Source organism: Centroberyx affinis, unplaced genomic scaffold (assembly GCF_046629955.1).
Source record: "Centroberyx affinis isolate AG114_WGS23_722 - 3 ecotype Tasmania unplaced genomic scaffold, CSIRO-AGI_Caff_v1 ptg000826l_1, whole genome shotgun sequence".
NCBI classification, from domain to species: Eukaryota; Metazoa; Chordata; class Actinopteri; order Beryciformes; family Berycidae; genus Centroberyx; species Centroberyx affinis.
The window spans coordinates 391,415-419,084 of NW_027279425.1; the positions used below are offsets into that span (position 1 = coordinate 391,415).

General features: G+C 41.2%; 1 protein-coding gene across 1 annotated transcript in view; it reads left to right on the plus strand.

Moving 5' to 3' along the window:
- tnr (tenascin R (restrictin, janusin)) overlaps positions 1-27,670 on the plus strand; it is a 120,742-nt gene that overhangs the window by 83,209 nt on the left and 9,863 nt on the right. The window contains exons 20-24 of the mRNA XM_071520807.1: positions 1,686-1,805; positions 2,178-2,321; positions 7,422-7,541; positions 10,379-10,522; positions 24,176-24,306. Coding sequence (XP_071376908.1) covers positions 1,686-1,805; positions 2,178-2,321; positions 7,422-7,541; positions 10,379-10,522; positions 24,176-24,306 — 659 coding nt within the window. The remainder of the gene's footprint in view (positions 1-1,685; positions 1,806-2,177; positions 2,322-7,421; positions 7,542-10,378; positions 10,523-24,175; positions 24,307-27,670) is intronic.

Here is a 27,670-nt window from a genome sequence, read left to right on the forward strand (position 1 = left end):
TAATTAGGTGTGCCGTTTGAGTGTTTCATTTGCTCAGAGCCGGAATGATTATGTTTTGTGTGTTTAGACGTTGGCCTTATTCCTCAAAGTGTCAACCACACATAGGCCAAATATTAAAACTGCAAATAGTTTTTGTAGTTTGCTATACAGTAACTGGCTCATACACCGGATGGTTTGCCACATCGGACTTTATGATTCAACAAGTCAGTTTAGTGTAATTATGATTGACACGTTACCTGACACTGATCTATGGGTAAACTGATCCATCTCAAAGCAGGTTAAAACAGACACTCAATAATTATTTTAACTACTAGTTGACACGGTTCTAGTTTCAATACTGTCCTTTGTGCATGTCATGGATGTTAGTTATGTTTCTACATATTTGTTCAGCTGTCAGTTACAATAAACTAACAAAAAAAAGCAAGTTTTGAGATATGTGGTCCAAGATGATTAATGCAATAACGGTGTTACAGCGCTTGTAAGTTCATAGGTAGGCACAGTTGAAATATTGTCACTGGTCTTGGCTCCCATAAAGCCAGTGGTAAATCATGATTTGGGTCACAGGATTGCGATAATCACTGTGACCTGCGAGTGTGAGGTTAGTGCAAAGGGAGCCTTAAAGTAATTAAGTCTTAGCATCACATTCATTTATTAGCTTATACACTGCAATGGACCTATAACTTACAGCAGATATTTCTGACAGAACCTCTCTGCAACTGTTGCTTCTTCCTGTTCGGCCCCTCGGGGAGCAAATAAAAATTTCCAGCCATTATTCCTGGCAGCCAGCCCTGCCAAACCAAACATAATTAGCGAGATATGCTCACATGAATAATCACAACTTATATAAATGCTGTGGTATTTCATACAAGTGGAATTTAAATTAGTCCAAGGCCAGGAGTTATAAATTGCCCCCTCTGCTTGTGAATAATAGCCATTATTCTTTTCAAAATAGGGGAGAGGGAGTGGAGTGGTTGGTTTACAAGGTGTGCCCATTTGGCCCACTGTCCAAAATCAGAGAGGGAAGCAATCTTTCATTCTCCTCCTTCTCCTTCTCTCTTTCTTTCTCTTTCTCCTTCTCTCTAATAGCTAAGGACCTCCCATCAGTTTAATTGTTTGCTCACAGTGTTTTCGCCATAACCTTTTCCATGGCAGCTCGATGGTCTCAGGAGACACATAAAACAAATTGTCAGCGGGGGGGAAATCTCCTCCGAGTAAACCAGGCTCAGTCACAATGCTAATGCCTCCCATTGTGTTCTTTTAGCTGGGCGCAGCTTGCTTTCTCCTGAAATATCTTTTGATGGTTGTTTTTTTTTTTTTTTTCACAAATTTGCATAATAAAACCGCCTGTGCTTTCACAGACGAAGGACAGTTCTGTTTATGTAAATGTAATGTAGAGGGGATTAAAAATGGACAAAACAAGCATTATGAAATGCTTGGGCATTCAAGGACACGGATTCTCTTAGATGTTTTTTGTGTGTAAATTCCTGAACTTACTAACACGCCACATAACACGCTCCTGTTGTACTTCTGTGATGAAGATGAACACACTTGTCAACACTGAAAGCAAGATCGCCCTTTTAGACTTAGCTTGGAACATTCAGGCTGTCATGTTGACAATTATAGACCATTTTAACAATTAACCTGCCCCCCCACCCCCCACCCCACCCTCTCTCTCTCCTCTTTAGGAATGGACCCACCAAAAGAGATGGCTGTGTCCTATGTGACTGAAGACTCAATGACTATCTCATGGGTCAAACCACTGGCTCCATTTGACTACTACAAACTGTCCTACCAGTCAACCAGAGGTAGCAAATAGATACTGCCATGCCTTCCTCCATTGAATTATTATGGCATTTATTATATCAGCATACACACTGACATATATTTATTCGTTCCATTCAAATTATCATGGCATTTTCTGTGCTGGCTCCCCTTGATGTAAGGCTAGTCTAGTGTACAAACGTATGCAAGTATATGATTCAATAAAATGTTATCAGTAAAATTTAATAAGTATTCTTTATACATTTAGTAATCAATCTGTGTTGCAAAATGCACTGCAACTGCACTGCAATACACATCACAATTTAAGTAAAGATAAAGTAAATAAAACAAACCAGAATAAATCTCAGAGCTATTTCGACAGTCCTGATGTTGCTCTCCTCTCCTGTCTCCTGCAGGCCGAGTGGACAGCGTGGTGATTGACAGCGATGTGACCAACTACACCTTGTCCAGTCTGTTTCCCGCTACTGAATACGAGATCAGTCTGAACGCTGTCAGAGGCAGCCAGGAGAGCAAAGTGGTCAGCACCTCCGTCTTCACAGGTAGGGGTCTAATACTTAAACAGAATAGAATAGAAAAGAACGACCAAACAACCCAACAAACTGCATATCCACCGTCTAGGAGCATAAAAAGAGAATCCTCCTCAGATCTTTTCTTTTCAAAGACATTATTTAGTCTTGTAATATGTCTCAGGCAGGGCTGCACAGCCACACAGATGTGGATTGACATAGGTTAGAGCAGAAAAAGCCCTGTAATAATGTAATAATAATAATAATGTCATATCGGCAGCAGGTCGGTTAAGATGAGGCAGCCTAGTATTTTTAGGGTTTCCTGGTTTGGACCCTTGTAACAACCGTGCTGCCGAGGCAAAGGCAGCCAATCTCCATCTCTATTTAGTAGGAAAATAATGTGATACAACACCACAGGCAGTTGTTTTCAATGTGCTATTGTGGCATTCTGTCCTTGTACATTGTAAAATAATTTGTGATATATAGGAACTATGGATGTTTTACGTAAAACTCTCGATAGCCTTCCCTTCGTCAGCGTGTGGCACAGGGACAAAATGTTTTCTATATTAAATGAAGAATTCCTCTTTCTCTGCAGGACCTTCAGGACAATTGTACTTTGCCCAATAATAACAGCTGTGTACTGGGAGATGTGTTTAAAAAGAGCAACGCCACACACACACACACACACACACACACACACATTCACAATCCTCAGACAAACTCTAAGGACACAGCTGACATTGCAGGAGGTGCAATCGGTGTTGCTGCAATAGATGAAACTGTCCACTCCATGACCCAGTAATTGGTAACCCACTCGCAAGTCCACCTCTCTCTCCTCTATCTCTCTCCTTCTCTCCCTCGCTCACCTCTTTATCCTTTTGCCTTCATTCTCTCCATCTCCATCTCTACCCCTCTCCTCTGTCTCTCCATTTCTCTCTCCCTCCTCTATCCTCGATCTTTCCGTCTCTCCTTTCTGTCTCCTCTCTGCTTAATTTCTTCTTTCCTTTATTCTTCTTTCTCTCGCTCTCTCTCTCTCTCTCTCTCTCCTCTCTTTCCTCAGTCTGTCATTATAAGTAAGCACTCTCAAGCTCTAACTCTCAGATTCTTAACTTGGTACTGAATCACAAAGATACAACTCTCGCACAAACTCTCGCACACACAGGACACACACACACACACACACACACACACACACACACACACACACACAAGCGCGCGCGCATATAAACTCGGTACACCGTTCTCCCCTGTGAAGGAACTCCACTAACCTAAGATTAACCCACTCTCCCAATGCTGTATGCATAATCCTTCTGTGTGTGTGTGTGTGTGTGTGTGAGAGAGAGAGAGTGACAGAGAGAGAACAGAAGAGAGGAGAGGATTGGAGAGGGGAGAAGAGCAGAGGAGAAAGTGCGTTTGCATGCCAATGAGACCTGATTCACCAGGACCCGGCAGGTTTAAGAATCCACTGAGAAAAGAGGCCAACAGAGTTTCTGTCTCTCTCTCTCTCTCTCTCTCTCTCTCGCTCTCTCTCTCTCTCTCTCTCTCTCTCTCACTCTCTCTCTCTCTCTCTCACACTTGTCTCTTCCCCCACCATTCTTTATTATCAAGCCCCCTTTTCTAACAACCCCAATGTACTTACAATGAAGCACAGCCGTTGGGGCTGTAACAGCCTGAAAAGAACGAAGCTCCGAAGTCAAGCTTGTTAGAAATGGTAAATAACATTTTCCTCGCAACACACAATGCCGACTGGGGACATTTTAATACCGCATTCAACAACAAAAGCAAACAAGGGATTTGGAAGAATAATCCAACATTGTTTAGCCAAGTATGTAATGAGCTGAAAAACACGGCAGTTCCTACTGACTTTATTTCCATAATCAATTATTGTCAGGAAGGCTAAAAGACCAGGGAACGGCATTTGATTTTGCCAACACAGTATCTACTGCATATCGAAGATGAATTTGGGAAGGTTGATACCAAGTGGAATATGTGAAAGGCTCGTTTAAGGGCTAATGACGATGCTCATTAAAGCAGTGTCAGGCCCGCTAGTAGAGTATCACTCTCCCCACAACTGAGGTTCAGAGAAAGAGCATTAAAATCTTCCTTACTTACTTATCTTCTACCAGTTGTGCCTAGAGTGGACAAAAGTAGGCATCAAGACAGAGAGATGAGAGAGAGAGAGAGGGAGAGAGAGAGAGAGAGAGATTAAAATCAAAGATAAAAGTTTCTGGGAACCAACTCAGATGAGACATATAAATAGAAAGAAACAGACAGAAGGGCCAAAGGACATATTGCCAGGCAGAGGGATAGATGGAAAAAGAAATACAAAGAGGGAGAACAGAGAGCTTGAGAGTGAGAGTGAACAAAGACTAAGAGGCAGACAGACAGACAGATGAACAGTGGAAAAGAAAAAGACAGGGAGAGAGAGAGAGAGCGGATGGTGTTCCACTCCGAAAACCTTTTCTTTTCTTGTCAGAAAAACAGCGAGGCTTGTTAGGCTGGCCCTGTGGCTTTGGGCCACAGTTAGTGTGCAGCAGCCTAGGATTTTCAGGTGTGCACTCTCGGTGTTGAGAAAACATGGACACACACACACACGCACACAGACACACACACACGCACACAGACACACACACAGACACACACACACACACACACACACACACACACATACACATACTGCATTAGTGCACTTACACAGACACACGTACACCAGCAGTCTCTGATAACCTGCATAGGCTTTTAAGCAGGGAGGCAGTGCAGCTTCCACAGTAATGAGTGGGGATGCAGAGATAGACTGGGGAGTAAACTGTGCGTTTGCTACTGTCTGGTCTACACAAAGACCGCAGACGCAGCACAAAGCAGACTGACCTCATAGCCAGCCAAGCTACAGAGTTACAGACTAATTAACCAAAGGGAAGGCTACTGTATGTTTATAGTGGAAATCGACAAGACATTTGGCGACATCTTTGGTGATAAGCGGTCATTGCTGTGGTGGTTTTGCCCCGCACATCCCAGCAATCACAACACAACTACGAGTTCAAAAGAAAGAGATCCACATCTGCCTCACGCCTCAGTCCCTTCTAGTCTTTGCAGATGTTCAATCTAGTTTTGGCTGGAAGACGGACACTTTCCTTTTTAGTACAGTAGTAGTCTGTTTCTTCTTCCTTGTATTTGATGAGGTTCGATGTAGGTACTGGTTTTTTCCTTGTCTGTTCAGCCGAGGTGGCTATCGCTGCTCATGCTAAATCTCCAGTTCTTCTTCTGTTTATTCAAAACAAACTGCTGTTTCTGCAGCTGGACACGTAAAATTGTGTTGCAGAGTTTTTTTCCTGCAAAAGACCTGTCCCCTGCCAGGTGTTTAGAACGGCAAATGTACAAGTTTTTTTTAGGTTGAATCACTGTTGTGTTATATCAATATGCAAAAACGAGAAGCTAAATGGACACTTATTTATATAAAACTGCCACAGATCATGATTTAAAGCAATATTCCACATTGGTAGAGTATTTTTACTTATTAAGCACATATATCTGTAAACACATACTCACAAATGATGATATTCTTGGTACAGCCAAACACAAATTGGCCACTGAGGACTTGAAGTCAACACCACTGAATTACTTACAATTTTCTCATTTTCTTTCAAGCTTTTTTATTTATTTTTTTTCAAAAAGACATTCTTGGGCTATTTTCAGTGAAACAGTTTATTTAAGAATGTGAGAATGGTTTGACGGCATTCAAATATTTCACAGTTATATTCTCTCTTTACTCTGCAAACTCAGCCTCCTCGCTTCCACACTGAATGAATTTCAAACATTAGTGTTAGTCACCTATTAGGGCGACCAAGAGATGGAGAGCAATGATTGGATTATCACTATCCTTGAAGAATGAGGGGGGTCTATTTATTTATTTGCTTTTTTTTACCAGCTCTATACTCCATCTCCATTGCTAATCTAATTGACTTGGCAAGCCTCCACTAAATTCAATTAAACCATTTTGCAATTAAAGTAATGATTTTAATCAGGTTTGTTCATCTACTACGGTGATAAGAAAGACTCGGAGTGACTACGTTGTGCTAATGAGCACAATTCTATTTTTTTTTTATTCTGATGAGGGCATGGCAATATTAATTACTTCATCTGGGCAGACCTTTAGAACACATGCTGTATTCAGTATTCTCCCGCCACACTCTCCGCTGTGCCAAAATAACACGCCTAAGGAGAAATTGGGGTTGAAACACTGAGGTTAAAGGTATAATTAAATTCAAACTCAATTTTGGCATGTCCGCCAGCCTGCGAATGAAATTAAGAAGAGGGTGGGGAAACAGTGAGCTCTGGAGACTAACTGAGACTTTCTACAGCGTATTTGACTGCATAATTTCTCTTTGATGTCCGCTAGAATTGAAGAAACAGTGATCAAAATGGCGAGGAAAGTCATTATTAATCAGTGTGAATGTAGCGTTCTGCTGTATCTGGGTTTCTATAATTATAACTCAGATATGGGTTGAAATAATGGTTTTTCATTCAAAACTGTTTAGGTGTACTTGATATTTCATGCAATTGTGCCACATGACTGTTGTCCCCAAAGTAACGTTGTATTTGCATATTAAGAAATAAAACACACCTCCTGAGTGTCAGTATGTGCACAAATACATAACTGCTTAGAGGCACATGCAAACACACAAAAACACATACACACAGAAAGATAAAGCGAGGGAGAGAGAGAAAAGGAAAGCAAATCAAAGTGAAAAAACAACTCTGATTTCCTTTCATCATATGAACTCCATGATCTTTTTGAGGATATTGTTTTTGTGGGATGTTTTTTTTTTTTTGCATCTGCGATAGTGCCTGGTAAATCCTTACACGACTCAGCCAAAATAGGCCACCATTATTGCAGCAAACATTTCTTAATGATTCACGAGGAGGCAACAACAGCATGAGACCAATAGTGCAGCCTGGGTAAATTATTTTATTATTTTATTCTCTTTACTTTTCCATCTGTTTCCTTTGCTGTCAGTTCAGATGATGGCCCCCAACATCACCTGACAACTTGTTATTATTGTTATTTTATTATACTGTATATGATAATATTTTATTTTTCTCTCTCCTATCTTACCTGTTGTGTTGTAATCCTAGCGATGGACATGCCAGCTGAGTTGACGGCTCTGAACATCACTCCACAAGGAGCGCTGCTGAGGTGGAATCCCCCTCTGTCCAGCGTCGACAACTATGTGCTCACCCTCACACACAACCAGGGTGAGTGGTCAGGACCACCGTCATTGAAATGTTTTAGTTATTTTGCAGTTCATTAGATGACATATGAATAGATGTGTCATTAACTATCAGAGAAGAAGAACTGCGGGCCACAACAACATGTTGTACAGTATATTTACTCAATCACTGCAGTTTTAATCTCTCCTACATAATAATTTAGTGGTAGGTTTCAGTTCCCCCAAACCAGTCATGTTATCCATTTTGTCCTGTCATTCAGTGATATAGATAAAATCATCCATGCTTTTGTCTCTTTGATGCCTTGTACACCTGCCTTACTCAAGCAACTATTTCATGGTTGGAAATAGTTTAAAATTTAGCTGTGCAGCTAAGGACAATGACCCCTGGTTGGAATCACATCATCCCCATATTGCCCACATTACAACGGCTACTGGTAAGATTTAGCACCGATTTTCACTTACGAGGCTTTGCACGGCCTGGCACCATCTTATATTAGTGAACAATTGACCCCTCATAAAACCGAATGGTCTCTTCTGGCCAAGGGCTTCTGGCTGTCCCTCGATCGAAATTAAAATCTAGCCAAGAGGAGAGGATTGTGCGTTTGCTGTTGTGGCACCCAGGCTGAGGAAGAGCCATTCAGCAAACTCTAGAGAATGTTTTAAATAGCGCCTTAAACACACATTTTACACGCTGGCTTTTTATTGATGCTTTTGTCTGTATGTTTCATGTTTGCTTGTGTTTTGTGAAGCACTTAACCGTAACCTCGGTTTTGAAAAGTGCTATATACATAAAGATTTACTTGCTATTGGTAGAGCGGAGAGTTCCAAGATATCTGTTTTGCACAAAGCAACATTAACATTGGCTGCAGTAAGCCTTTAAGTAAGTTTTTATTTTGTCACATAAGCCATGTCCATAGGTAGACAGGCCAAAGATGTCCATATGGCAGAGCCAAAGCATAATGAGCGGATTTGTTCCAGGTCATTCAGATGCAAACACAGCGTGTGGAGGTTCGACAGGTAGTATCAAAGTTTGCCCATTAAGGAGTGAGATATCAGTGTGATACTTCCTTCGAGCCAGCGTGGAACCATCTGTCTTGCTGCCTCTGAACAGTTCATGATGATTGGTTGAACTTCTAACCCTTGGCACAAACATTGCCGTTACACAACACTGCATAAGTGCAGCCTATGTCTTCACACTGTGACAGCCATATCCAGATAGGTAAAAGATATCCATATTGCTCGGCCCCTCTGAATCAGTTCGTAATTTGTTCCCTGAACCCGGTGGATGATTGCCAAGTCAGGTAAACCGCAGATACTGCTTACACTTGACAGGCACTTAAAAACCAGCCCCAGCCATTAGCCAGAGAGCTGAAATATGAATGTGTAGCAACTCCAGTTCGTTTCAAAGAAGTTTAATTTTTCAATTAAACATCTCCGGGCGTTGGCAGTCATTAACCATTAAAAAAATAATAATTTGTAAACTTGTACAGCCAGTCAAAATGTTTAACTGCTCTTGATCTCAACCATCACAATCTCTCTAACTTTCAGAAATTGGCTGGAAAAAATGTTATGGAAAGCATATTTCTCATGTGTCCGTGACCCTACTGACTAAGCCGTGCCTGGAGTTATCCAGAGAAATCCGTATTGCTCAGCCCTCACAGTCAATGTGTAATTTACACCCTGACTGAGTGGATTGCAGTCAGGCCATCTCAGATACAGAGACAGCATCTATATGCTGGACAGATACTTGGAAACCAGCCCCAGCCAATGTCTAGAGAGCTGGAATGTAAGTTGTGGACAAATTCCCATTAGTGTCGGCGTCATGCATCACAAAATTGATTTTTGAACATGTGCAAACAGTCATGCCCACATAAAATCTCAACCATCATCGTATCAATCTGCCTGACTCATCTATAAAGTAAATAATATATTATGTAAAAATATATTTTTTTCTCACTACTGACTAAGCCAAACTCAGATAACCACTTTCACTCTTGTGTAATTTACACACTGACACTGACAGGTCAGCTGACAGGTCAACTCAGTCAATAGATCCAGCAATCATCCTTATGCTCAACAGACACTTGGAAACCTGCCTCTAGGCAACATTGGCAAATTGTTACAGCTCACGTCAATATCACCATAAATTAAAACTCTGCAACCCACCACGCTCCTGCCAGTGAGCTATTAACTCTACACTGTCTTCATTAAATGGCCTTTCTAGCTCGCTGCCTCCTGTTCACATGTTATACTGGTTATTTTCTTAACCTGCAATTTTTCACAATAAATTAAGACACAGTTTGTTATAATTGAAGACACAGACTGGTAACCATGTGGTAATTTATCTGTATTAGCTAAACAAATTGGTCAGGCTGACATATTAGAGTCATGAAATTGTTGTAAAATGATTTATGAAATATGCAATCAGATATCAGAGATCAGGCTGAAGAATGTAAGTTTCCTCAATTTTGCATTTTATGTATATTATAATGCATAATCCTGTATAATATACTGGATGCACAAATTAAGTTTTAGCAGTACAAAAGATATTTATAGTGTTTCTCCATGTCACACATGACTAGTCACCGGAACTAAATTTCCCAGATGAAATTGATTTTTAGTGAAGAATGCTTCGACCTGGAAGCTGATCCTAAGGAGCCAACAGTACAAGCTTTGAGATTCAAATTTGATGTATCAGCCAAATTAGCCAGGTTGGAGTGCCTTTATGGAGCCTATGAGAAATAATTTAGTGTAAGCGATTTAGTCAAAATTGAAAAAAGAAAATGAGTGGGACGGTCTAAATATAGTCAGAATGTTGTTGTAAGCACTGAAACGTATGTGTGTCTTACCTCTGTTTTCCAGTGGCAGCTGATACTTTCCTGGTAGAAGGCAGCAAGCAGGAGCACCAACTATCCAACCTGAAGCCAAGCACCACCTACTCTGTTGCCCTCTACGCCACCAAAGGGCCCCTGACCAGCGGCACCATCATTGGCAACCTCCAAACACGTACGTATCCATTTCATTTTGTTGCATCACCACCCATTTTGCCATTTCTGCCATCAAAACACAGGTGTTTAGAATCAAATCAAAAGAATATGCACCATACCAGTTTCCACCATGACCCTGACCTGGGTAAGTGGCAAGAGAATTGATGGATTGAGGGGTGGATGGATGGATGGATGGATGGATGGATGGATGGACCTTTCTTGGGTAGATCAATGATTTATTTGTCTACTAATTTATTTATTTGTCTATTTATTTATTTTTGACAAAAATTCTACATAGCGTGCAATGAGAAATTTGATCCTTTATCCCTGTGAAACACCCCTGGATCACGAAGGGGTCAGTGTCTGGCTGAAGGACACTTGGCATGGACAGACATGGCCCCTGTTCTCACTTACATTGTGAACATTTCCTACATGCATGGAACAGTTCCAGCTGCATGGAAGACTTCAAATGTGTGCCCCATACCCAAAACTTCAAACCCCAGCACTCCTAGTGACTGGAGGCCCATCTCATTAACGTCACGCTTGGGAAAAATACAGGAAAGATTCATTATAAATAAACTGATGCCAACAGTGATGTCTGAATGTAAGAACCAGCATGCCTACCTCCCTAGGTCTAGCACCTTAACTGCCCTTGTTAAAGCCACACATTCTTGGTTAGTGGCTACAGATGTAAAACAGCAAACAATGGTGAGGGTGCTGCTGGCTGACATGTCTAAGGCCTTTGATAGGGTGGACCATGCCCAGCTGTTGCAACATCTGGCCAACACAGAGCTGTGCCCTAGACCTTTAGCCTGGGTACACAGCTACATGACTGGAAGAAGGCAGAGAGTGATGGCCAATGGCACTTACAGTCCTTGGTCAGAGGTTACGTCTGGGGTCCCCCAAGGAGGCGTGGTCTCACCATACCTCTTCCTCCTACACATGTCCACTCGGAAGACACATTGGACATTGGATATGCTGACAACGTAGGACTGTCTCGGGCCACCCCCTTAACAAATATTTATAGTGACACCTCAATGGTGATGGAAGCCCAGCAGCTGGATAAATGGGCTGCATCAAACAATATGCTGCTCAATGGAGAAACATCAGTGAAACTGAGAATCTGCTTCTCCAGAAACCCACCACAACTTGCTCCTCTGTTTCTCGGGGGACAGGAAGTCCCGGTTGTGACCACCACCAAGTACCTAGGCTTTCACCTGGACTCAGCGGGGACACTGACATTGAACAGGTAGTGAGGAAAGCCTCTAAACGGCTGCACTTTCTGACTGTTCTAGCCAGACACGGCCTACCCTGCGAGGACCTGGTTACCATCTACACTGCTGTGGTCAGGCCGTATCTGGAGTATGGCAGTGTCCTTCTGGTGGGGTGCACTAAAAGCCAGGCTGCACTACTGGAGAGGGTGCAAAAGAGGGCCCTCAGGATCATCTCCAGAGGCTGCACCCCACCACCGCAACTCCCATCTCTTCAGAGCAGGAGGGAACAGGCAGCCATTCAGCTGGTCAAAGAGATGACACACACACAACATCCACTCCATGACTTGCTCCCACAGACAAGAGCAGATAAAACAAACAGACTGCTACGGAACAGCAACAATTTTACACACATCCAGTACAGAACAAACAGGCTGAAAGCAGCAACCCTGCCTACAGCAGTCAGACTGTACAATACAGAACTGAATGGAACAAAAGATGGATAGCTGAAGTCTTTGGGGTCTGTTTTTGTTTTTGTTTGTTTGTTTTGTGTTTTGTGTTGTATATTGTTGTTTTTTATGGCATTTTAAAATGTATGCATGGTTGTATGTAAGTGTATGGTTGTATTTTGTAAATGCGTATGTATGAGTATGAATGTATGGGTGCATGTGTGTATATAGATATGTATAGTTTTACATTTTATGAGGTACAATCATGTATAGATATATTTATATTTTTATTAATGCAAATTCTGCTTCTATTCAGTTGTTAACTGTGAGCATGAATACTAATAAACTCAAACAAACTCAAGAACTTTCAGTGCCACTGCGGCCTGGCTCCCCACCAGATGACCCACTACACTAAATATTATCTCCATCCCTTCTCTATGGCTGCACTGTGAGGAAAGTTAAGGGTGAAGGAATTGTTCCAGTTTAGCTGAGTTGCAGCTCCTTAAACTTTGTTTTTCAGAGTTCCTGAGAAAGAAAAAACTTTTCAGTCAGCAGAGGCGTTTGTATCCCCCAAGGAGAGCCAGGCGACAGAGTTACCTGTCCTGCACTGCGGTAGAGAGAAGCTGCTCAAAACAGAAACAAACCCTGACAACATGAGAGGGCAGGGCTGCAGAAACCTAACTTCAAAACATAAGTGGGGCTGTAGAAAATTAGGTGTACCTCCAACCATGTCAATGCTATATATGCATATAATACCTCATAAATAAACAAGTGTGCTTGGCAGTTTAAGGTGATTCTAATTTGGAAACAGAGACTCTGTCTAGTGCCTCTTGTGCCTCAACGCTTCTCCAGAGAGCAAAATAAAAAAAGCCAAGCATTTCCACCCCAGTTGTAGCTAGACTCCTTCAAATAAAAGTAAGTTATTGTGATGTAGGCAACAACATGGAGTGAGTAATGAGGAGGAGGATTTTGTTCTGTTTTGAACACGACCGTTTATTGAATCAAGCAATCGTTAGATGCTCGTCTGTGTCACTCCCCTCCCCTGAGTGGAGCAGACACCAGTTATTCCACTCCATTTTAGAGTGAATTTGATTGGGTGGAATAGATCAAAATAGATTGAATTTCTCCATACTAGAGAAAGAACGTCTAGCTCACCGCCCTCTCTATTAAGAATAAAATATATTTTGTGCATCTTGAATAATACCAACATGATTAAATGTTTGTTCTGTGATTTCAGAATAAACATGTAACTTGTAAAAGTGTAATATTGATACATTAACAATGTCTGAACCTGTGGTGCATTTTGAGAACAATACTGGTGATATCTTCGACTGTACAGTAATTCTACTATCTTTTATATATTGTATTGTGTTTAGAGGCGAGTTTATATCCACTGCATTGTTGATTATGCATTCTTTGTAATTTATCTATGAAATTATAGGCTTAACAAAGCTTTTATTTGAAGCTGAAGTAAGCCCTTGAGGGGAATAATGCACAATTCAAAAATTATCTTATGTGGTTGTTATGGCTTTGGATAACTTTATCTGTATTTGTGAAAGTGAGCCACTTTCTGGCAATGTTGGAAGAATTGAAAGTAATTGTGTACCGGTGTTCAGTCTGGCAAAGTTCCACTGACAATTGACAACTAATGGTAGAATGACATAGATAATTGTGTGATTGCTGAGTCAGCAATCACAGGATTGCTGATTGCTGAGTCAGCAATCACAGGTATAATCTTCTCGCTCTTTATTTTTCTTATTCCGTATGTTTTTTGGCACCTATCTACTCCTTCATACTTACATACAGCTAGAAACGCCATTCAAACTTTAAAATGTTCAGCTTGTTTAGGACATGGTTGCTTGTATTCAACTTTTTGAAATCTTTTATACTTTTTGAACTATTCAACTTTTTAGTACCTGTTTTTACAATGTAAGTCTATGGGAGGACTGTTCAAACCATGCCCTGTTTGAACTCCAACTACTCTTTCATACTTTAAGCTAGACACTCCATTCAAACTTTAAATGGGTCACCACTTTTAGTACTTTATAACTCTTTTTCAGCTTTTTGATACCTTTTGTACTTTTTGAGAAATCACAGTTTAAGTTTTTCAACCTTTATAATGGGACACTATGGAGCTACGATGGAGTGTGTGATTTGATAACACTCTAGCAGACTGTACAGGCTGTGCTTTTTACTAAATTCACACATTTTTGAACTGTGACAGTTCACACAACTTTAACACTACATACACATATTATACATCAAACCCTTCAGCTACTTCTGCCCTCACTCACAATGTCAATATGTAAGCGATGTATAGTTTTTGAGATATTAACGTTTGTTCAACACTAGTGTTTCACTCTATTTCACAGTAGTTTCTGCTGTACTGCTGCTCTCTTACACATGCAGCTCTTCTGCTTATTTCACTCTTCTCCATTTCAACATGTCTTTTACATATTTGCATACCTTTTTACTTCTTAGTATTAATATATTTTAGTACATTTCTAACATTAATACTTGTCACTTTCTTACTTTCTATTTTTTCTACTGAATATATACCTACTCTTCATACTATTCATACTTCTTGTACCTTCTAGCTTTTCACAAAAGCCTTTCTACTAACTATAGTTTGTTAGCCTTCATAGTCTTCATACCTTTCATAATCCTTCCACCTTTTACACATAAGCCTTCCTACATATTTTCTTACTTTTGTACTTGTTACTATTATGAAATTTTAGTACATTTCTAACATTATTACTGATCACTTGGACACTCATTACAGCTCCTTCACAGAAGTGTTTTAAACTGCCACATTTCCCACAGTTTTAACATTATATTCACATATTACACTTTGCTTCAGCTGCTTCAGTTTGAACAGATGATCCACAATCAGTCACTACTGTACATACAAACTACATACAGATATTGTACATCAAAACCTTCGGCTACTCCTCCTCTCACTCCCAATGTAAATATAGAAGTGATGCAATGTATAGTTTTTGAGTTATGGACGTTTGTTCGACAGTAGTGCTATAGAGACTGTACACAGTAATTGAGTCTAACAGAGCTGAACACACACACACACGCACACAAACACAGCTACTTGTAAGTACATAGTACCAGTACGTGTACCAGTATGTGCCAGTATCAGGCTGTGTATAGTCTGCCACACACACACACACACACACACACACTACACATTGGTACACATCCACCAGCACACACACACAGTCACACAAACACACACAGCTACTGGTATGTATAGAGTACCAGTACCTGTATCAGTATGTGCCAATACCAGTATTTGTATAGTCTGCCACACACACTACACATCGGTACACATACACCCGCACACACACACACACACACACACCCACACACAGCTACTGGTATATATATATAGTACCAGTACGTGTACCAGTACGTGTACCAGTATGTGCGAGTACCAGTACTTGTATAGTCTGCTACACACACACACACACTATATATCGATACACATCCACCCGCACACACACACACACACACACACACACACAAACACGGCTACTGGTAAGTATATACTACCGGTACGTGTTCCAGTATGTGCCAGTACCACTGTAGTCTGCCACACACACAATATACATCGGTAGACATCCATCTGCACACTCTCACACACACACACACACACACACATAGCTACACGGCTACTCTTTATTACAGACGATCCACGGTCAGTCAAGTTCAGAAACAGGCACATACACGGACACGCCCACACACACACACGTGCCTACACATACCACATATGCTAGGTATTTGTTATTATGGGCTGTTAGAAGCAACATTTTGCACTCTCAGCAATCACACGCATTTCCTCCAGAAAATGTACCTTTCTTGTAGTTATTGCCATTGTCTAGTTGTCACTACTTACTCTTTAATTATTGCTCTTTATATCCACTAAGTACTGGTAATTACATGCAATTATGTGGCCTACAATCTATAAGCGTTCCACTGAACTTATAGAGAAATTATCAAGCCTGAACCAGAAATACACCCTGATGGACAGAAAATCATTTTGGACACCGTCATTTTGACACTCCTTCAGTCTTTTCCTATTCCCTTCTCTCTGGAACTGTGTGAGGTTTACATGGGCTGTACCCTGTACTCTACATTACAGATGTATGTGCCAGACAAATGCCTCTCTGTTATTTCTGATAATGGGAAACGTGAATGTTCACAACAACAGACCCAAGGTTCCCTAGGACACTGGAATAACAAAAATTAAATTTAGCGATACTGCCCTTTAAATTTTACCTCATTTCACCAGGGAACTAAAATTCAATAAAGGCACAATGAGGGCTAATCCCTGGGCTTAATCAAGCGCTACCCTTTTAGCAAAAAAACTAATTTATAAACACAGTTTTTGACTAACTTAATTTGTATTAAAATGTCGCAGGCCATCGGGCACTGCTACTCAAGTGCCAGCTCCCCAGTGTGCAGACAGACACATTTCTCATACACAAGTACGGACATGCACACACACACACACTCCAAAACACACACACAGATGGTACATAAATGCATGCAACACACACACACCCACACACACACACACACACACACTTGCAGACACGCCCTCCCCCTGCTGGTGTGATGCTGACATGTAATCACTCCAGGGGGTGACTGAGTTCCCTCAACTTCAGAGGGACCTTCTCTGCTTGTTAATTATAGTCCCTAATTGAATTCCTGAAGCCTGGTTATGCTCTGCTCACACAGCTTGTTTTCTCAGGCTGTTCCGCTCTGATAGAAAATGTCACATTGTGAATGGCCTGTGAAAGGGGATGAGAGCATTGATTGGATTGGTTGACTATTCTGGCTTTGGCTCTGTCACTGTCCCTCTGTGTCCGCTGCTCCGTTTCTGTCTATTTCTATCTGCCTCGCTCTCTTTGTGTTTCAGTTTGCTCGTCTCCCTGTCTCTGTGTTCTTGCCCATGGAGTTAGGGATTTGTAGTCAGGGTTTACATAAGGCCATAAATGCATCTTCAAAAGAAGGAAACAGCAGCCAGTGGCTGTGGCTGAGAAGAAAGGGCACCAGTTGGGGCTTAAAGTATGGAAATCCAACTTGACTAAGATAAGAGCCGTGATTTATCATAGACATGGCAACACAAGCGGGTAGCCATACACTGGTGTGATTCCTTCTACATAGTTAAGTCTACTGAGGGGGTATTTCAAGCCAGAAGAGTGAACTTTAGCCTATGATTGTAGGTACGTTGCAGTTTCTGAACTGCTGAGTGGGCATCAGCTGTCCCATTAGCCTGTTCTTGTTCAGATTGATGGCGAGGTTGGAAATTATTGGGTGAAATACTAAAATATAGCATTAACCCTTCTGGAGGGGGTGTGGGCCTAAATTAATAACTGTGATAAGAGATGCCCACTTGATAACCCAGCGACATACTCCTTGAATACACAGGCCAGCTTTCTTTGCTCACCTAAGTTAATTGCATTAGCACAATTGATAGTTACATCAGATCCTTTGTATTGGTAAATGTCTCTGTATGTGTCGGTGTATCATTTTCTGTCTCTGCCTGCATTTCTCTGTCTGAATATCCGTCTTTTGCTGTCAGTGGGAAACGGTATAACTAAAGGATGAGGTTTGGAGTGGAGTTGTTAATTGCCTAACTTTTGCTTTCTTATGGATGTGGGGTTTTACATTCTCTTCCGCTGCCCTTCATCCTTGTATTCCTTCGTCTTCATAGACGTTTGCAGACAGGTTCCTCAAGGTTTCACATGAATTGATAAGGTTGAGGGAAAAGTGGTCAGAGGTCAATTAAGGTTCCTTCCTTCTGGTCAGGTCTTGGTTTTCTGTAGCTCTGGATGGTTTATCCAGGCTCCTGTTGAACACATCAGAGAGAGAGACAGAGAGAGAGAGAGAGAGAGAGAGAGAGAGAGAGAGAGAGAGAGATGAGCCGAGATCATAGCAAAATGTGGCTGAGACTCCCTCGGTCATTCGGTCTCGCGGCGGTGCTTTGTTGCTTCCTGAACCTCTTAACCATGGCTGAGAGTTGTTGTCGTCAGGCCTCCATGCCTCACAGCTCAACACAGAGTAAGAGAGCTTGACTCCCTGAAGGCTGATATTTAAGCCATGGGGCTGGAAATTAGGGATTTCGCTACAGGTGTGTCCATAAGCCTATAAGCTGCAGCACCTGGACTATTTTTCCTCAAATGCGTCCACACCCCAGCTTGCCAAAAAGTACTTGGCAAGATTTTGAAGCAACACAGATCCTCGCCACTGGGCTTTGACAGACAGTTGTTCTTACCAAGTACTGGGAGTGCCTCTATTACAGAAACAAAATCAGTTCTTTAATTATTTCGGTAAGTTAGGCATTTTTGATAGATGTAATGTAATTATAATAATTTCTGTCCACACAAAAATGTGTGTCATACTTTGTTTTATGTTGAAATGTTTGTTGTAATGTAATCATGGTTATATGGCTCCTAGTGAATAGCAATAATCCTGTATTCAATTTCAACATTTTTCAAATTAAGTGCTGCATCTGTTTCTAGGGGCAGAATCATGCACTGCCCTCTATGGGCTGAAACGTTCGACCATGTTGCACTTCTGGCCACACCTCAATGAAAAAATGAAAAAAACAATTTTTTAAGTTGGACATGTGATGTTGAATAAAGTGAATGAACATTGAAAAAGGTCATTAAAAGGCAAATTCATAACAACTTTTGGACTAAATGATCTACAACAATGACACATTTTCTAATCAATCCTGAATAGCCGCCACTTTTTCTCTTTCTTAATACTTAAGCCTCATTAGCGTCAATGTCATTAGTGCCAGACAGTGTGAATGGCTGTGGACAGCTACAGCAACAACAATCCAGCCAGCCAGTGAGCCAAGTCTTCTTGTATTTCACGCCTGTTTTTATTGGTGTGTGTAATGTTAAGAGGTACGGAGGTTCTCAGAGGGATTAATAATTGTAAGCGTTATAATTATTCCAGTAAAACAGGATAATCTTTTGGATTGAACAGACTGGCAGTGCACAAACAGCATGGGCGTCAATTGGGTATGACACAGTATGGCACTCACAGTACCTAAACATGAGTATAGTTTTTTATCATTATAAGAGAGAAATTATCTAGCAAAAATCCCCAGAAATCTATTTGGAGGCCATATATAAAAAAAAATTACATCATGGGACCAATAAACCTTCTAAGTTATGTCCGTCTGTGCAAGATAGTTTGGTGACCTACGTCTAATAATTTATCACACCGATGAAATAATAATATCTTGTCAATAATCAGTCTTTGCTCCACTTGTCCCCCGAAATATAGAATTTGGTTTTGAAGTTTTCATGGCAAATGATGTAAGATACAGGAACTTTGACATGAGGTTGGGTGTAGTGAATCGATGCCCTTGGCAAAAAGCTTACTGCCTCCATATAATATTCCCACAGTGATTTCAGATGTCTGGTACAGTCAGTAAATACATGAACAACTGCTTGACCTGCAACAATCAATTTGTGCATAGGACTTGACCACAAACCCACAAATGTGGGTTGGAGAACATATGATGAGTCCATGTGTAAAAGAGCATTAATAGCATTTGTCATGTATACCTAACACTTCTTTAAAGATCAGTTTGTGTGGCCTGTAAATTTATTTAAACATTTCAAAGTTGTCTGCCTGTTGTAATGCAGCCCGGTGCTGTCAGAGTATTTTTGGGGTGAGGTAATCTATTGATACGATCCTGTCCTGCACCTCTTCCAGATCTGCCTGCGGGGAATTGATTGTGGTCGTTAGGATTAGGCTATAACTTTTGGAACAAATAATGAATTTAATGTGGAAAATGGAAATTGGTATTAGGCTATAACTTTTGGAACAAGCAATGAATTTAACTTGAAAAATGGAAATTAGGATTAGGCTATAATTTTTGGAACAAGTAATGAATTTAATTTGAAAAATGGAAATTAAAACTGGGGAATAGGTTTTTGAACAAATAATGAATTTATCTTGGAAATAGCTTACTGCTGATATTGAAATTTAAAACAATAATAAAAGATTTGACCAATTTAGAACTTTTTGAATAAATAAGTTTAAATGAGTTTAAAATAATATTAGAATACTTATAACTAGTAGTAGCAGTAGTAGTAATAGTAGTAGTATTGTCACCATATATAATGATCAGTATAGGGGCAGTCAAAGCTGAGAACCGGTTAAAGAAGCCTGCTTGTGGTTCTGTAATTTTGTCCATGATAATCTTTACTTTCCACTATCACAACTCCATCTGTGGCATCCATCCTACCAGCATTTGATTCAGTTCATCAGGGTCAATATATTCGTATATAACGTATTAGCCACACATCATCTGGGCAGAATCACCTAGTTGCAAATCAGTGCAGAGATGCGATATCCACTCCGAACAATAACTTCCCCGCTCTCGCCTTCCTGCATCAAATTACCGCCGCTGCCCTTCCCATCTGCTGGCCTGTGTGTGTTTGTTCCTATCGCATTGTTTACACAGTGTGTTAATGAGAGATTAGATGGAGCCAAACCCAATCATCTTGTTCTCATTGTACAATCCTCCGTGTCTGAAGATAGGACTTCAGCACTGCCAGGAATTCAGACAACACCTGTTCACCTGCTTGTGTACACTCCACGCACAGGTTTAATTGGAGGAAGAGAATGGGAGAAAAGGACAGCGAGGCAGATTTAATTGGGGAATGGAGAGAGAAAGAAAAGATAAAGTGAGTGCAGTTGTGGGCAGTCACTCCACCACCCCTCTCTCTCTCTCTCTCTCTCTCTCCCTGTCTCATTTATCCCCCACGCACACAAATGCAGCACCAGTGTCCATCAAGATGAGGAGGTGACAAGAACAAAAGATAAACTCCCGTTCAGTCTCCGGCACGCTGAGGGAGAATGGCAGCCTGTCAGATAAGGGGAAAAGGGGGTGGACAAAGGATGAGCAGGCGGGAAGAGTGGGAGAAAGAGGCAGACAAAGATGGAGATAAGGGGGAGAGAGCCAGGAAGAGGGAAACCACAGGTCGCCATGGGGACGGGGAGGAAACCGATAAAGAAAAAGGGAAAAGAGTAGAGGAAGAGGTCAATAAAGAGGAGAGGAGGAGTTGTCAGTGTGGACTTCAGTATAATCTGCAATGTGCTTTTATCTCGTAGAGCTCTCTCCCTCTCTCACACACTCTACTCTCTCTCTCTCTCTGTTTCTCTTTCTCTTTTTTTCACCCTCTCTCTCTCTGTCCGTCAATCCCCCCGTCTCTGTATGAGGGTCTGCCTATCATTGTCTCTGAGAGAAGGCACCCTGCGTCCTCTAGGAGGTTATCAAGGCGGGCGCATGCTGTTAATTACTGAGCTGTCATTGATCCTTCAGTACGTGCGCACACACATACGCACACACACACACACACACACACAGTGGATTTATATGGAAATGAGAGGGCAGTGTGGGGCTGAGTGGGCGCTGTGGTGTTTCCTTGCGAGTGTGTGTGTGCGAGTGTGTGAGGTCTGGGTTCAAGTTCGGGTCGAGCTGTTGAGCTAAGAGCGTAAGATAGGAAGTCTTCGGCCCTTCAAGTCTTCAGGCAAAGTATTCTTGTCAGGCGGCCTCTAAAAGACCGTGTTATTTCCACTATGGAGGGAAGAATGGGAGCGAGAGAAAAGAGAGTGAGAATCAAAAGGCACCGAGTCAGACAGAAAGAGAGAGAGAGAGAGAGAATCAGAGAAACAGACAGCGGTGGAGGAGATATCTTAATCTCATATTCACAGTGGTGACGTTGGATTGCACAGCACACCAGCACAGTGCTTCGTTTTTATCAATCCCTGCTGCCACGCTGCCATTGAGCACTGTTCTGGCGACTGTCTGACGATGTGTGCCCCAGAGTTGATGATGTAACTCCAGGAAACTGATTCCCCAATAGAAAGTCATCTATTTTGTATCATACACTAAAATGAGGTTACAGTGTGTCAAATGCGTCTCCTGCTAGTCGGATGATCAAGATATTGACCCAGAAAGGGTGATGTAAGATGTGGAAACTGCGGCGAGGGTCTTTGTGATGTGGTTAAGTATCAAGGAAGGGCAAATAAAGCCTTGTTTAAAAGCTATTTGGGGACTGGAAATGTACTTGGGTGGTGTGATGTAATGTGTGGTAAAACATGGGGGGGCTTTCTGATCCGGGGCCTGAAAAACTCCTGAGGTTGTGATACACAGCGACTAAACATGGTGGCTCCTTGCTCTTCTCACTGAGTAGTTAGAGATGTGTTTATCGAAATCGCGATATGGCCTACTGCAATTTTCAAAACACAGGAGGCGCAATATTTGTTAAAGGCGAAATGTGTGTCAAAATACCATTTTAAATTAAATATTGTCGTGCTGCAGAGATGTCCTGGCCTACACATCATATTCTACAGACTTAAGAAAACATCTTTGTTTGGTACAGATCCCTGCAAAAATCACACCATAATCATTTTAATACGTTTTTCAATGAAAATGAGAATAATGATGTAAAAATTATCATTCCCTCTAATATCGCAAATCATATCACAATTGCAATATCAGTCAAAATAATCGCAATTAGATATTTTTTCAAAATTGTTCAGCCCTAGGTATTACAGAGCAGGGCTCCTTAACCATCTCATAGTGCATTTACAGGTGCAGGAATGTTTCATTGTTATTCTTTTGTGTGTGTTTTTTTTTTTTTTTTTTAATCCACCTTTAGCAATGTGGATATACAAATATTAGCTGAGCTAGTGAGCTCATTTTCCATGGCAATATTCAGAATCAGGGTGTTCTCATATGAAATTTGTACCCATACTTACGAAAAAAAATGCACCGTAATTTTGTATGATATTCTATGAATCGAGTGAAATAGGTGGGCCTCACATGAGTAAAACAGGCAGTAGTTTGACATTGAAATAGTGTGGTGGTTGGGGTGGTGGATGGGTGTATACACTTGGGTTCTATTCCCAACTCATGCAAAGAAAATTTCTGTTGATAGTTAAGTCATTTTTAGCAAATGTTTTTCTTATTTAACTATGGACAAAACCTTATCCTAACATTAACTTTAAAGTTTTAGTTGCCTATCTGGTTGGCCATGTGTAGGTATAGCACAAATCAAGGGTGCACAAGTTTTTTAAGCTATCACAGAAATGTTGTAGTCAGAATATTCTGGTTATCCATGTACACAGAATGATTCATTAGGGTGATATAAGATGCATGTAAACAGCTTATGAATACAAAGGGTAAAAGATCTTAACTGATAAATGAATGTACGGAATACCCAAAAAGAACAAAAACGAAAAATTCCCACATACTGAATTTATTCTGACTCAGCACTCCCACACTCTTTGCAAAGCCTGATAGTTATCAATGTGGATCTCAAATGAAGAAAGCTGCCTTACTGTAGGGAGCTGTAATTTTGGGACCTGGTTGCAAAATTACAACACAATAAGAGCAACAATTACTCCATAATTACCTCAGCAGTAACTTAACAATTTACAGTTTGGTCTAGTGAAGAGGGATTGATCTGTCATTTTGTCCAAATACGATTATGCTACTACGCCGGAGCGTTATGATTAACCGGTTGGAAATAATTTGAATGCCGGCAATTCGAGTTTGTCCCCAATCTGCCAATCTGAGGGAGTAACACGAGTGAGAGCACCCCGCGCACGCACACACACACACACACGCACACACACACACCCCACTTGTACATACAAAAACTGTGGTGGTCCAATCAGAACATCGGCCTCTTCATTACTGACTCTAATCATCAGATTATCAAATCCTCCTGTTTTTTTTTTTGTTTTTTTGTTTTTTTTCATTCATTTCAAGAGGCTGCAGATATTCACAATTTTACAACAACAAAAAAAATTATATTAAAACACAATTCCTTTGCATGTTAAAACCATATTTTCTCCACATTCAGTAAATCATCTTGTGAAGGCCCACACCCCCCAGTTTGCAAACCACTAATTTACAGTATGTTAATTTAAATTAATCTTCTTCTGTCTGTCCGGTAGCCATGGACGCGCCCCTGAACCTGACGGCCAGTGAGGTGAACCACCGCAGCGCGCTCATCTCCTGGCAACCGCCAATCGCAGACATCGACAACTACATGCTCACCTACAAGTCCGCCGACGGCAGCCGCAAGGTGCGTAGACGCATGCCACAAAAAGACACACAGACACGTGTGCACATACACACTCACTCACACGCACTCTTTCTCACTCACACACACACACACACACATACACACTCAAATACAATGTAGATACCATATCAAATTTTATGCATGGTAATGTCTTATCTGCAGCCAAAAAGTGTTTCCGTATCTAAATGTATTTACACATTCTGGAAATGCTGCAGAATATATTGCCATGCCGCACTTGTAAACACGCAGCAGGGAGATAACCGCTGGAGAATGTGCTTTTGTTAGTCCATATACCTGAAAATAGAAATCTAATTCTGTAGATACTGTAGAATATCTTGAAACTCCTTCCTGGATTTCTGCAAAGTGGAAAATGTTCCCAATTTAATCAGCGTTGTGTACCTGAGGGGGAGCGGAGTGCAGGAAAAGAAAATGAATGCAGAATCATAACTTTATGACAAGTACTTCTAAAGAGACAAAATACAAATCACCCCCTTCAATCAAATAGTCCCTTGATGTAGAGCATGCAAGCATACGGACGCACACACACACACACACACACACACATACACACACACACGCACGCGCACAAGGGCACTACACATTGAAATTGCCTGTCCAATAGAGATATTACTTTAATGTGCCCTAGTAGAGACATTATTTATTTTGATTAAACTTTTTGATGCGGCTGAGTAATGGTAATAAAGCACATTAGCAAGTGATGTGCGGAACGCAACACGCCTGTTAACGAATCGACTGGAACCATTGCCCATGATGCTCTGCAAAATAAATTTCTCTCTCACTGGCAATTAGGTCACACACACACACACACACAAACACACACTCACACGCACACACACAAACACACATAGGCTACCCTCTCTCTCTATCTCTCTATCTCTGTATCTCTCTCTCCCTCTCTCGCTCTCTCTCTCTCTCTCTCACACACACACACACACAGATTGTCTCCTTCAATGCCCCCCACAGTAATCAGTTGTTGAGGCAGTGCATTTCTGATGTTATGTCTGACCTTATAAATAAACAAGTTTACACATAAATACACACACACACACACACACACACACACACACACACACACACACACACACACACACACACGCACACACCCACACACACACACACACACACACATCCATGCTTACACAGCAATCATCTACCACAAGAAATGTTATTTTTATTCTTCTCTTTACAACTCTCTCTGTCCCTCTCTGTCTCTCTCTCTCTCTCTCTCTGTCTGTCTCTCTCTCTCTCACACACTCTCACTCTCTCCCCCTCTCTCTCTCTCTCTCTCTCTCTCTCTCTCTGACCTTGTATGTGTGGTACTGGTGTGTGGTTGACCAGCGGGTGTCAGCCATGCACAAAGAATGCAACATACAGTAACTTGAAACTATCTACATTCTCTGGGTTTTTTGCTTCTAGTTGAGAGAACTTCACTTGTTTCCAATACAAATAAACTTGTTTAATTGTCTTGAATTGATGGTCACTCTAGATACTAGTGGAGTGTTTTGCCTTATTCTGCCTTATTTCAAGATATTGATACTTGTTTCCAGGGACAACTTGTTTTCCATATGAGAGACAAACTAAATTATAATTTTTATGATGTGTATCCCAGACTGTTTATGAATATAAAGAGAATATTCCATCATTCCGTCATTCACTACTCCTGTGCCGGTTCTCCTCACTGTAATGTGATGTTCCTTGATATAGTAAATCATACAGTAATTGCCTGCTATGCTGACACTATAACCAGCACCTTTTCTGTAAAAAACAAAACAAAGTAAGGAGCCTGTTCTTTGTTTGTGTTTTTGTTTTTAACTTTACATTTCTATTTTCACTGCCCAGTTTTTGAATAAAGCAACTACCGGCCATGCTTGTTTATACTGTATTTTGCTCAGCTCTCCATTTCCCCTGGTGAGCTCCCTCAACACCAACTGCCACAGTTTGAATTAAAATAGTTTACCAACAGATGAGTCATACCACTCAAGTCCATAGGAAAAATGATCGCTGCAGCCAGAAATTAAAAATGCCCCTTGTGAGATTCTCCCACAGTTTGCTATTCAGCCTGTTTTCCTTCTTAGGAAGGTAATGGACTTTTATAATTTAGAGCGAGTTATCTGTGAGATTAATCCTTTATCTGATCAACATTTACTTAATAGTGTGTAAATGCATGTATCACTATAAGTAACGGGCATGTCTGGAGAGATAAAATCATAACATTTACACTCGCGTGCATGCACACAGGCACACTTCACACACGCAAGCACAAATACACACTCACCGCACAGCCAACCAACCTTACACACACACACACACACACAAAGCACACACACACAAAATCGATACCGAGTGTATAAATGCACGTATCATCCTTGATAAGACAGGGCCGTTTCACTTGCAATAAAATTCTTATCTTGACCCTGAAATCCAGTCAGATCCATGGAGACAGAGAGACATCATTTACCAGCTGCTCCGCTGCATAATTCACATGGACATATTGCCTGGAAATGTGTGATTTTTTTCCAAAATGGCTGAATATTTAATTTTTACTCGTTCATATTTTATGTGTATCCGAGCCAACCATAGATAACACACAGACACACACACACACAGGCACACATGTATGCATGCGCAAGTTCAAGTTTCTGTGTTACCTCACATTCATCAGTTGAGTGCGTTGCCAGTTGAGTATGAAATCTCTTCATGTCTCATCTGAGAAAAATACGCACACAGGAATGGGCAAACTTCTTGGCTGTTGGCTCCTTAAGATTGTCTCTAAAAGAGGATTTGTCAGAAACAAAGGGAAGCAATTGAACCGTCATGACTTTTTCACCAAAAATAGAAACTTTCGTTCTCTGATTGTTTGGCAGCTTCTCAGCCTGGCTGCCCGATAAGACCCTTTCATCTCTTTCTCTCAGTCTAGTTAACCCCCCTCCCCTCCCCTGCATCCCCCACGCTTCTCCTTCTCACTTCCTCCTCAGTCTATTTTCCCTGAGTTATGGCTCACTAATTTTTCACATATGAAGCACAGGCAGGCAGATTTGTTCCAAGGTCAGCAGAGCTGTAACTTTTACAAATACGATATTTAAATGGACCTGCTATCCCTTGTTTCGGGTCCCGCTAAACGTGACTCTGCTATTGGTGTTGCTGGTTAAAGAAAATGATAATATTAGTATGAAGCGCAGGCAAGCTGTCAGGATTTTCTGGAGCAAAAACAGCTTGAAGGTTTCTTTGTTGCCTTAGGTCTTGTAAGACTCCCAAGCTCAAGCGAATGTTTTATTAGTGACTCATGGGGATTCTAATGTGGTGTATGTTTTACCCTGAGATTTATACTGAATAAATGTATGAA